Genomic DNA, 12982 nt, shown 5'->3' on the forward strand with positions numbered 1-12982 from the left:
CCTCAGGTGCTAGACTGAGAAACGTGGGCTGGTTTTTTGGTGGGGGGGGACAGCTATTGAAGCATTTTTAAGATAAAGGAGTGACATGTATTGCTGCAAAAAGTTATGAAGACATTTCTCCTCAAACTATCAGGGACAAAACCAATCATACCAGGAGTCTTTTGACAACCAGTCAGTTTAATTAGAATATCAAGAGCCACAATACTGCTCTTCCCACAGACTGAATCCCCAGGTAAACTTTCTAAGCAGCCCATGAAGAAGACCTGATGGCCCCCACGTCCTGGAGCAGAGTGGTCCATCCAGAAGTCACCAGTGTAATGGTGTGGGTTGTGCTTTTCACTACAAACAGGAAGATGCATAAGTGGTCCTGCTCTTCAGGAACTTTCTTTGGGTCTGCTTGTCACCTCTCAGTCTTTGGAATTCTGGAATGAGTGCTTTCAGTTGCCACATTATACCCATCTGTTTTCTTGAGGACATTGTTTTTCCAGAGTTGTGAGGAAAGAACTTGGTGCTGGTGGCAAACGGGGTGGGAGTGGAGGTGGTGCTGGCATGAAACGGTGGCGGGCAGCTGCGATGTGAGGGAAAGCGAAACGTCTTTAGACTATTCAGGGGCAAGTGTGATGAGGAATCCAGTCTGGGCGGGTCATCAGTAGACCGGAGTGTGCGATGAAGTGAAGTAGCCCATGTAGAGGGGGGAGGACCGGAGGGAGGTGTTGAGGAGCCAGACTGAGGGAGGGCTTAGGGAGACCATTCAGTGAGGCCGGTTTCTACGCATGGCAGCTCTGTCACGGCACAGGCTCGGGCTCCGCAGGTGGCCCAGGAAGTTACCCATACTCCCCACCTCTGAGGATTTTGTCTGGCTAAAATGAGAATTTTTACGTGAAAATGCTTTGTTAACGATAAAGCATCATGCGAACGTATAGAGAAGTATAATGTGAACGCATAGTGACGACCTATGGCAATCATTCTCTCATTTCCTTTCCAAACCAAATCTCTCCTTAGCATTTCATGCTTTATTATTGCTGAATAATCGATATTAAAGTATTTTCCAAAGCCATTGTCATGAATAATAAGATCTTACTTAGGGACTTCCCTGGTGATCCAGTGGGTAAGACTCCACGCTCCCAATGCAGGGGACCTGGGTTCCATCTCTGGTCGGGGAACTAGATCCCATATACCACAACCAAGAAGCCCGCATGCCGCAACTAAGACCCAGCACAGCCAAAATAAATTAAAAAAAAAAAAAAAAAAAGATCTTACCTAAAACCTCTGCTTCAATGAACTAACATTTTAAATATTAAAAATAAATTCTTGGGGCTTCCCTGGTGGTGCAGTGGTTAAGAATCCGCCTGCCAATGCAGGGGACACGGGTTCGAACCCGATTCCGGGAAGATCCCACATGCCACGGAGCAACTAAGCCTGTGTGCCACAACTACTGAGCCTGTGCTCTAGAGCCTGCGAGCCACGGCTGCTGAGCCCACGTGCCACAACTACTGAAGCCCACGTGCCTAGAGCCCGTGCTCCACAACGAGAGAAGCCACTGCGATGAGAAACCCGTGCGACGCAACAAAGAGTAGCCCCCGCTCGCTGCAACTAGAGAAAGCCTGCGCGCAGCAACGAAGACCCAACGCAGCCATAAATAAATAAATAAATAAGAAAATATTATTAAAAAAATAAATTCCTTTGAATTAAGCAGTATCTACATGGTTGGTCATATATTTCGTCCCTCATAAACAGTATTTAAAGTGAAGTAAAGTTCATTTTTATGACTGATTTGACTTATGAATAAATCATTTTCATGTATTTGGGCACGTTTAGTACAGTTTTTCAACCATGCTTTCTTAAAGATTTTTTAAACTATTGTATTATTTGCTTTTTTTTATTCAGCTAAAACCCAAATTCAGTTTAATGAATTCTGTAAATCAGTGGGCTAATAGAGAAGCTTCTCTTGATTATTGTAATTAAGCTGGGTCTCCTCTAGTTTATGTTCAGCAAAGGTCATCTCAGTGTAGTACACCAGTAAGTAGTCTTTGAACAGCCATCTGGAGTAGAGGGTTTTGCAGAACTCATCTGAGTTTTTGGCCCCCTCCCAGCTCTGCCATCTGTAGGGTCAGGGTCACTCTGCAGTGCTCACTGTGGGCTTTTCATTTAATGTCATTCTATCCCCTCCAGTCTGTGTGTGTGAGAGAGGGAGAGGGAGAGAGAGAGAGCACGAGTGAGAGAGAACCTCATTCTATTTTAGTTATTCCCTACTTAGTAGCAGCACATCTAGACTATTCGAGTCTTTTTTCAAGAAAGTTTGATTTCTTGGGTATTTAGCGAGCCTGCAGAGTTACGATAGTCAGTATTGAAAATGACTATTAATCACTTATCACTATGTAACTTACCAAATGGAAAACTTAGTTATAAAACTTTTGTGTCTTACATGCCTGGGCTGTCAGGTAGAATTAAAAAGAGTTAAAAACCAATTTATCTTACTGCATTTGTACTGAATGGGAATTTCTCTAGGGGTAGATACACGTGTATACATGTAGGTGTATGTAAAAATATATATATATACATATCTGTGTATATATATATATGTATATGTATTTCTACACATGTATTTTCATTTTGGCATGATTCTGTGTTTATACATATCCACATAAAAAATGCATTACAAAGTGATCTCCTTAGAATGATTCCAAAAGAATAATTTGAAAGGGATCCCTATCTGGCCCTTTACAGAATGTTTATCAACCTCAAATCTAAATTATACTAGAAAATAGGAGCTCATCTTATTTTCCCAGTCAGTAAATTATTCACTGAATTTTTATGGGAGTCAACTATACCTCCATTATTGTACTAGGGGATTATAATCCCATGAGAATCGATCTGTTATGGTGCACAAATGAATCTGAATGGAAAGATGTTATTAGTTCAGATACATTATTGTGACTAGACAGTGTAGATGGTGATGTAGCACAAAGCACAAGTACCCAAGCATCAGGATTGTCAGAGTGTAAAGAGCACTGGCCTGGGAGCTCCACTGCTGTCTTTGTCACTCGCTACTTGTATGAGCTTCCAAGCAAATTTTATCATCTTTGTACTGCTTTCTTCACTTTAAGATATGGATTGGCTTGGCTTGGATTGGATTGGTTGACCTGTAGAAGCCTTTCTGGCTCTGAAGCTCTTCCTCTGTGACGTTTAAATAGGTCTGTAACTGTCTCTAACTGTTGTAATGTTTCCACAGGGTGTTACCTACTGTGGAGAGAGTTCGGCAAGCAGTCTTACCATGGCCAACGTGCCCTGGCACGAAGAAGTGGTGCGCTTTGTCTGTGAGTTGGTGGATCTGATCGCCGACTATGAAATTGCCTGTGAACACGAACATTCCAACTGCCTCCTGATAGCTCACAAGAAGGTAAGAACCACTCAAGTATGCATTCTTCCATCACCCTTGTCCTTCCTGCTCTCTTTTCTCTTTATTTTCCCCTCACCTTATTATAATGAGTATCTACTTGTTTGCTACCTTTCCTAAAACAAACATTAAGAAAGCTCCGAATTCAGTCTGTTGGACTCATAAACTGTCTTTTCTGTGTGAGATTGCTTTGTTTTCAGCCCTCACCCAGGCACCTGAAGTACTTTCTGGCTTGTAATTGGTGTGTACTGAGAAACAAAACAAAACACCCTTGTAATAACCTCTAGTCCTTTCCCAGAGTGACAAGGGAAAGCGAAAATAGTAAACAACCCCCATATGAGTGTTTCTGACTGTCAGAAGAAATATTGAGGTGTTTATCAAATTTTAGATCACTTTGAATCTTGGCCTCTGCAGAAATATTTCTGGGATTTTGGTTTTCCTTTTTCCCTTTTAGTGTTTTTATTAGACAGAACGAGTGCCTGAATTTAATGTATTTTTTAAGTAAATAATGCCTAGCAAAGGAAAAATTCAATTTTTAGTAGAGGTAGGCCATTATAAAGAAAAAAACCCAATCAGAAGGCCAGTGTTGGAGTAGCGATCATAATGATATGTCCTTACTGAAATATTTATACAGAAATAATATAATGTCTGGGATTTGATTCAAAATGATACGAAGTAAGAAGTATGTGGGTGTGTGGATGGGTTGAGGATTGTTGAGGCTAGATGATGGATGCACAGAGGTATGTTTTACTCCTCTGCCTAGTTTCCTGTTCAAACTTTCCATTAAAACGTGCTTTTTAAAAAAGTGGACATGGTTGAACCTTGAAAACATTATTCTAGATGAAAAATCGACACAAAAGACTACATAATGTATGATTCCATTTATATGAAATGTCCAGAATAGGTAAATCCTTAGAGACAGAATGTGGTTTAGTGGTTGTTGGAAATTGGGGGAAGAGCAGACTGGGAAGTGACTGCTAATAGGTATGGGATTTCTTTTTGGAGTGATAAAAATGTTCTGGAATTATTTAGTGGTGTTGGTTGCACAACTTTGTGACTATACTAAAAACCACTGAACTGTATGCTTTAAAAGGTTGAATTTTATGGTTTGTGAATTATATCACAATAAAGATAAATTAATACCAAAAAGGTAATAAAGAATGGGCTACCTTTTCTTATAAAAATGCTCTGTATGCAAGTAAAGTCAGGCTTAATTGAACACGAATCTCACTTTTTCCTCCCTCCACAACCTAAGTGGCTTCCTAAACAGCTTTGCAGGTTAATGATATTTAATAATATTAGAATCACTCAATTAAAATTTCACGTGGTCTAGTCTCAAACAGGAGGTTAAAAGGCCCTCATGCCTTGGTCCCAATTAGATTGTATATATCTGACCTAATGATCTGTCAGACTTAAATATTTAGACAGAAGAATATGTACTGGGAGCATTAAGGAACAAAGAAATAAAGGCTACCTAGTATTTGAAATGTTAATAAAGTAGCTGCAAAGACAATTAACTTACAAAGTAAATCTTAAAAATTAAAGCCAAAAAAACTGAATTTTATTTTCTAGCTTTTTATTCATTGTTACTTTTTTAGGTAAGATAGTACCTTCAAAACAAATTATTTGATTGGCGGGGCAGTGCTCTGGAAATAGTCCTGACAATGGTAGTAAAGTTCTGTCTTCTTCCATAAGGTCTTCACACCATAGCCAAAGATGTCTTTATAGAATGTAGATCTCTGCTGCTTAGGTGCCTTTGATTGACCTCCCATTGCTTTTAGCATGAAAATCAAAATCCTTAATGTGGCCCCTGGGGTCCTATGTGATCAGTCTCTGTCTGCCTCTCCAGCTTCTTCTGGAACCCCTCTTCCTTCTCTTTCTGCACTTCTTTCATTTTCTCAGCCACAGTAGGTCTTATTTTTCCTCCGGTTAGGCTGGGAATTATATACTTTTTCTATTCTTTTAGTGGGTGCACTAGAAATTACTACATGCAAACTTGACTAATCAGTCTAGTGTTAAAATACTTTTACTCTCTAACTGTGCAAAGCAACGACTTTAGAACACAACCTCCGTTTTTCCCTTCCCAACTCATGCTGTCATTGTTGTGTATATTAATTATAAATGTGTGTAAGGACAGTATTGTTAATTGCTTTATGTAGTCAGTATTTATTTAGATTTACCTGCATTTTAAACATGATTTTGTTCTCTGTTCCTTTTTGCATTTTTGAGCCTCCATCTGGGACTGTTTTCTTTCTGCCGAAAAAGCACCTTTTAAAATTTCCTTTAGTGGAGGTCTGCTGATGGCATACTCTCAGTTTTTGTCCGAAAATGTATATTTTAGCTGGGTATCAAATTCTAGGTTGGTGTTTGTTTCCTTTCAACACCATAAAGACATTCCCCTGTCTTTTAAATTCCACTGATGAAAAGTCAGCTGTTAGTTTGTTGCTTCTTTTAAGGTGATTTGTTGTTTTCTTCCCTCTGGTTTCTTTTTCTCTCCCTTTGGTTTTATGCTCTAATGTGTCTAGTTGTGAACTTCTTTTTATTTTCCTTTTTGGGAATTCTTGGGCTTCATAAATTTGTGGGTTGATACTTTCCATCATTGGTTGAAGACTTCTTAGCTTTTATTTCATTAAATATTTCTTCTTCCCCAGTATTTTTCTTCTGGAACTCCAGTTAAACATGTGTTATTGTATTTTTTATTTCACTTGGACAGTTTCTTTTGATTTGTATTCCAAGTCACTAATTTTTGCTTCAGCTGTGTCTCACGTGCTATTAAATGCCACATCAATTTTTAAATTTTGGATAGTATGTTTCTCAGTTAAATAATTTCTGTTTGTTTTGTTTGTTTCAAATATGATATATCACACTGTATGCTTTCCAGTTCCCTGCTGAAATTTTCAAGCTTGGCTTTTATCTTCTTGAATATTGGAAATACAGCTATTTCATTGTTTGTATCTGATAACTCCAATATCTAAAATCTCTGTGGATTTGTTTCTGTTATCTGTTGTTTCTGTTGGTTCTCAGTTATGTTGCCTTGTCTCCTTATGTACCTTATCTTATTGTGTTATGTACAATGTATGTAGAAAATTATTTATAGAAATAATATGAGGTTTAGGATTAGAATATCACTTCTGAGATTTGGAGACACGTTTTACCTCACTTTTTCCCTGTGGAAACTGATCAGATGGTGAAGAGACTTCCTTAAAGTCTCATAAAGTGGCTGAGCCAAATCTAGACCCACAGCCTTCTGCCCTCTAGTCCATTGGTCTTTCTTGCACCACAGGGCATCTTTTGATACCACTGACGCCATTCAAAGGAGAGTTTAAAACTGGGAAATTTTATGTTAGACCAATACTTGACTTCAGTCTCTAAGATTTCTTCTCTCTTCCCAGTGTAAACATGGACATAGGGGAAATAAATGGCACTGTATCTCATTCAGGCCAGTTTAGTTCTGTAAGTGTTTATTAGACACCTGCTGAGTTCTGACACCAGGCTGTGCAGTGAGGGCCACAGCACCTCAGCCATGAAGAATGTCAAGCACAGCCATGCATGAAAAATCCAGTTTCTCTACATCCTAACCAACATTTGGTATTGCCATTTTTTAGGTTAGCTGTTCTAACAGGTTTGTCATGATCTCAGTGGGTCTTAATTTGCATATCATGAACACGATCTATTTAGATCTTTGATTTCGTTAATGAGCATTTTATAGTTTTTAGCATACAGGTTCCCCTACTTTGTTAGATTTATACCTAAGTATTTTTCTGTTTTAGCAATTATAAATGGTATTGCATTTTTAATTTCAGTTGTCACATGGTCATTGAATTCTGTAGAAATAGAATTAATTTTTGTATGTTGATCTTATATCCTGCAACCTTGCTGATTCACTTATTATTTCTAGCAGGATTTTTTTAGTAGATTTCTTGGGGTGTTCTACGTAGACCATTATATCTTCTACAAAAAGGGACAGTTTTGTTTTCTTCTTTTCCAATTGGCATCCCTTTAATTTCCTTTACTTAATTACATTTACTAAGACTTTGAGTACTTTATTGAATAAGAACAGTGATTTTGGACATTCTTATCTTTTTCCTATCTCGGGGGAGAGCGTTTAGCCTTTCACTGTTTAATTTTATGTTAGCTGTAGGTTTTTTATACTTGTTCTTTTCCAAATTGAGGAAGTTTCCCTCTATTTCTAGTGTTCTGAGGGGTTTTATTGTGAATGGGTGTTTATTCACAATAAAATTATTAAGTCAAATCCTTTTTCTCCGTTGCTATGAACATGTGATTTTTCTTCTTTTACCCATTAATATGATGGATTACATGGATTTTGGAATATTGGACCATGCTTGCATCCCTGGAATAAACCCCTCTTAGTCATCGTGTGTATTTCTTTTTTATATATTGCTGAATTCTTTTTGCTAATATTTTAAAAAAGAGTTTTGCCTCTATGTTCATGAGGAATATAGGTCTGTAGTTTTCTTTTTTAATACTGTCTATGATTTTAGTATTAGGGTAATACTGGCCTCATAAAGCAGGTTGGGAAAGGTTTCCTCCTGTTTTCTAGGAGGGATTGTATGGAATTGCTGTTAATTCTTCTTTATATGTTTAGTAGAATTCTCCAGTGAAACTGTCTGGGCTTAGAAGCATATTTTGGGGGGAGTTTTTAAATTATGAATTACATTTCTGTAATAGTTACAAGGCTATTTAGATTATCTTTCATCTTGGGTGAGATGTGGTAGTTTGTACTTTTCAAGGAATTGGTCCATTTCATCTTAAGTTGTCAAGTTTATGTGAGTAAATTGTTCATAGTATTACTTTATTTTCCTTTCAATGTCTGTACAACATCTTGTTTCATTTCTGATTTGGTTGATTTGTGTCTTCTCTGTTTTGTTTTTGTTGGTTTATTCAGTTTGTTGATTTTATTGGTCTTTTCAAAGAACCATGTTTTGGGGACTTCCCTGGCTGTCCAGTGGTTGAGACTTCGCCTTCCAATGCAGGGGGTGCAGGTTCAATCCCTGGTTGGGGAGCTAAGATCCCCCATGCCTCGTGGCCAAAAAACCAAAACATAAAACAGAAGCAATATTGTAACAAATTCAATAAAGACTTTAAAAATGGTCCACATCAAAAAAGAAAAATCTTTAAAAAACAAAACAAAACAAAGAACTATCTTTTTGTTTCATAGGTTTTTCTCTTTTTTTCAGATTTCAATTTCATCTATTTCTGCGCTTCTCTTTATTATGCCCTTCTTTCTGTTTACTTTGGGTTTCTTTGCTTCTTGTTTCTTAAGATAAGGACTTCGATTATTGACTTTTCCTCTTTTCTAATGTAAACATTTAATGCTCTAAATGTTCTTCTTTGGCCCATGGATTACTTAGCAGTTTGTTGTTTAGTTTCCTAGTGTTTGGGTTTTTTTTTTTCCTGTTGTGTTTCTGTTATTGCTTTCAAGTTTGATTCTCTTATAATCAGAGAACATACTCTCTATGATCTCGGTTCTTTTAATTGAGGTTTGTTTTGTGGACTAGGATGTTGTCTATCTTGGTAAATGTTTTGTGTGCGCTTGCCAAGAATATACATTGTGTTGTTGTTGGGTGAGTGTTCTGTGAATGTCTATTTCATCCTGTTGGTTGGTGGTGGTGTTGAGTTCTTCTGTATCTTTGCTGATTATCTATATAGTTCTATCAGTTATTGAGTGAGAAGTGTTGAGGTCTTCAGCTGTAAGTGTGGGTTTTTCTATGTCTCTTTTCAGTTCTGTCAGTTTTTGCTTTATATATTTGGCAACTGTGCTGTTTGGTGCATACTCATTTAGGATTTCTGTATCGTCTTGGTGGATTTGACCTATTTTTCATTTATGTAATGTCCCTCTTTGTTCCTGTAAATTTTCTTTGCCTTGGAGTGTACAATATCTGACAGTAATATAGCCACTTCTGCTTTCTTTTGATTGATGTTTACATTGTATATCTTTTCTGTCTTTTAAATTTCAATCTACCTGTATCATATATTTGAAGTGAGTCTCTTAGAGACAATATACAGTTGGCTGGTGCTTTTTTAATGTACCCTGCCAATCTCTACAGGGTCTCCACTGAAACAATAGAGGGGGGTTGGGATGGCAGGATTCCCCACTGCACCTTCTCTGACACCTCCCCAGCAGTGGGAGGGGGAGGGTACAGCTCAGTACAGCTGGGCGAATGTGGAAGTCTAGGATCCCCACTAGGTGTTTGCTGACTGGGGTGAGAATGAGGCCAGTTTTTCTCTTGGCCTAGGATGGTTATTATGTAAACATTTTCTGTCTTGCTTGGCTGCCCTTTTCCTAGTCCTTTGGCTAGGGAGAGCAGGCTTTATCTGAGGCTTAATTTTTTTTTTTTTTTTAATTGTGAGTGCTCATTGGTGTTTCTAGATTGTGGGCTTTAACCAGGCTTCTGAATTCTCGCACACAGTCCAGGATATATGAGCCAAAATTAAAACCCAGGGAATGTATCGCTACGTTCCTTAGGTCCTGCAGTCCCTAGCCAACCTGCCTTCTTATCTCCACCTTTCAGAGCCGCCTTATGTTTGTTTTATATATAATATCTAGGGGTTTTAGCTGTAGAAATACATTTCTTTTCCAGAACAGAAGACTTATGACTACACAGTTTTGACATTTATAGTTTTTTGTTTACTATCTCCCCAGTGAACAGTAATAACCAGTCCACTTGGCACTGTTTGTTATTATTAGATTATTTGCACGTAAACTCATTTTGTTTGCTTATGTTAAAAGTGTCACCCAGTATGGTTGCATGGCTACCTCTGTAGTGTTACTGGAAAGATTTTTCAGAAACTTATATGAAAAGATCTTTTCCTAATCCTAATCAGACCCCATCAAATCCCATTTAATAATTAGGCTAGCAATTTACAGATGAATGCCTTTTTAAGGGTAGTAAAAGCAGAGTTATAACCAAAGAAAAAAGACAAAAACAAAATCCACAAAACAGATCATTTAGTCTACAAATAATTGAGAGTGGGCATTGACTATTCAACATCCTCATTGTTTTTGCTGCCAATTCCAAGTTTATTGGTTCTCTGCTGTATTTTTGAAACACATGCCATCTTAAAGAGCATGCAAGAGAAAAACCTAAACATTTTATTTGGATTTAATGGCCTTCACAATCAAGTCCTTTCAGTTTCATTTCACGCCCACTCCCCGGGCCTTTACTAGGCATTGCCATGTTGTTTCTTTCCTCTGTGTATTTGCCAAAGGTATCTCTTCTGCTAGACCTGCCCTCCGTTACCCCACTTCATCTGGTGAATTTCTGCTTTTTAAAACTGTAAAACAAACCTCCTTGGGGACCGCTTCTTTCAGAGCTATATGCACCTCTGTAAGGCTGTTTTCGCTAAGAAGTCAGGGTTCCTGGAACACAAGGACTGTCATTCCCAGCACCTCCTAGAGTACCTGGTACATATTAGATTCTCAGTGTTTGTTTAGTGAATTAACAAGCTCTTCACCTTCATTTTCTTTCCTTATTCATTGTCTTACCTTCTGAAATCAGAGACATTGTTCCGTCTTCCTTGCTAATTTTGGTAACTACTTACCTTCTTCCTTATTTATTTACTCATTCATTTATTCGATGAATATTTACTGTTGAGTTTGCTATTTTATAGGTCATCAGTAACCTGCTAGTTGTTAAATCCAGTTGTTTTCTCATTCAGAATTCCTCTTTTTTTTCTGCAGCAGGAAACTGATGCCTATTCATGCTTTTGAAAGTCTCTCCTGCCTACTGTACTGTACTTTTGTTTTTTTTTAAACATCTTTATTGAAGTATAATTGCTTTACAATGGTGTGTTAGTTTCTGCTTTATAACAAAGTGAATCAGTTATACATATACATATGTTCCCATATCTCTTCCCTCTTGCATCTCCCTCCCTCCCACCCTCCCTATCCCACCCCTCTAGGTGGTCACAAAGCACCGAGCTGATCTCCCTGTGCTATGCGGCTGCTTCCCACTAGCTATCTGTTTTACATTTGGTAGTGTATATATGTCCATGACACTCTCTCACCCTGTCACATCTCACCCCTCCCCCTCCCCATATCCTCAAGTCCATTCTCTAGTAGGTCTGTGTCTTTATTCCCGTCTTGCCACTAGGTTCTTCATGACCTTTTTTTTTTTTTTCCTTAGATTCCATATATATGTGTTAGCATACTGTATTTGTTTTTCTCTTTCTGACTTACTTCACTCTGTATGACAGACTCTAACTCCATCCACCTCATTACAAATACCTCCATTTCATTTCTTTTTATGGCTGAGTAATATTCCATTGTATATATGTGCCACATCTTCTTTATCCATTCATCCGATGATGGACACCTAGGTTGCTTCCATGTCCTGGCTATTGTAAACAGAGCTGCAATGAATATTTTGGTACATGACTCTTTCTGAATTATGGTTTTCTCAGGGTATATGCCCAGTAGTGGGATTGCTGGGTCGTATGGTAGTTCTATTTTTAGTTTTTTAAGGAACCTCCATACTGTTCTCCATAGTGGCTGTATCAATTTACATTCCCACCAACAGTGCAAGAGTGTTCCCTTTTCTCCACACCCTCTCCAGCATTTATTGTTTCTAGATTTTTTGATGATGGCCATTCTGACCGGTGTGAGATGATACCTCATTGTAGTTTTGATTTGCATTTCTGTAATGATTACTGATGTTGAGCATTCTTTCATGTGTCTGTTGGCAATCTGTATATCTTCTTTGGAGAAATGTCTATTTAGGTCTTCTGCCCATTTTTGGATTGGGTTGTTTGTTTTTTTGTTATTGAGCTGCATGAGCTGCTTGTAAATCTTGGAGATTAATCCTTTGTCCGTTGCTTCATTTGCAAATATTTTCTCCCATTCTGAGGGTTGTCTTTTGGTCTTGTTTATGGTTTCCTTTGCTGTGCAAAAGCTTTTAAGTTTCATTAGGTCCCATTTGTTTATTTGTGTTTTTATTTCCATTTCTCTAGGAGCTGGGTCAAAAAGGATCTTGCTGTGATTTATGTCATAGAGTGTTCTGCCTATGTTTTCCTCTAAGAGTTTTACTTTTTTGATTCTAGTAAAGTTGGCCAGCAAAAATAAGAACATTGCCAGAAAGTGCAGCATTGAAAATCCCCAAACTGTGGCCTTTCTTTCTTTACCCATTTCAAAAATTTAAAATTCTCTCTGAACCAGGATAGCTCAGAATGTAAGGTGAATTGTGAATGAATGAATGAATGAATAAATAAATAAATAAATAAATTCTAGAGAGACCCCAAGCATGGGTTGACTATATTTAGATGACCTTTAAAGATCCTGCATTAAATTTGCAAGGTTTTCACAACATGAATTAGCCTCTGGAGAGTTTATTATAATTTGTATTACTCTATCCATTCCCAGAATACTCTGTGGTCATTTGCAGTGCAGTGATCTTTTCATTGCCATATGCTACACCACATGCAAAGCATTTCTGAATTCTAATAGGGGAATATTTTTTTAATGGATGATTACTTTTTAACATCTCTACAGAACAGTTTTGTTATTTAGAAGTGATGTTCAGACTAAACAGAAACATAGAGGAGTTTCTGCTGTTGATGAGAAGTAGG

General features: G+C 37.8%; 1 protein-coding gene across 4 annotated transcripts in view; it reads left to right on the forward strand.

Annotated features, from left to right (window-relative positions):
* Positions 1-12982, forward strand: part of LOC133103452 (S-adenosyl-L-methionine-dependent tRNA 4-demethylwyosine synthase TYW1) — a 216153-nt gene that overhangs the window by 136675 nt on the left and 66496 nt on the right. For all 4 annotated transcript variants that reach the window (XM_061208851.1, XM_061208852.1, XM_061208850.1 and 1 more), the window contains one exon: positions 3233-3400. In XM_061208851.1, coding sequence (XP_061064834.1) covers positions 3233-3400 — 168 coding nt within the window. The remainder of the gene's footprint in view (positions 1-3232; positions 3401-12982) is intronic.

Source organism: Eubalaena glacialis, chromosome 13, assembly GCF_028564815.1.
Source record: "Eubalaena glacialis isolate mEubGla1 chromosome 13, mEubGla1.1.hap2.+ XY, whole genome shotgun sequence".
Classification (NCBI taxonomy): Eukaryota; Metazoa; Chordata; class Mammalia; order Artiodactyla; family Balaenidae; genus Eubalaena; species Eubalaena glacialis.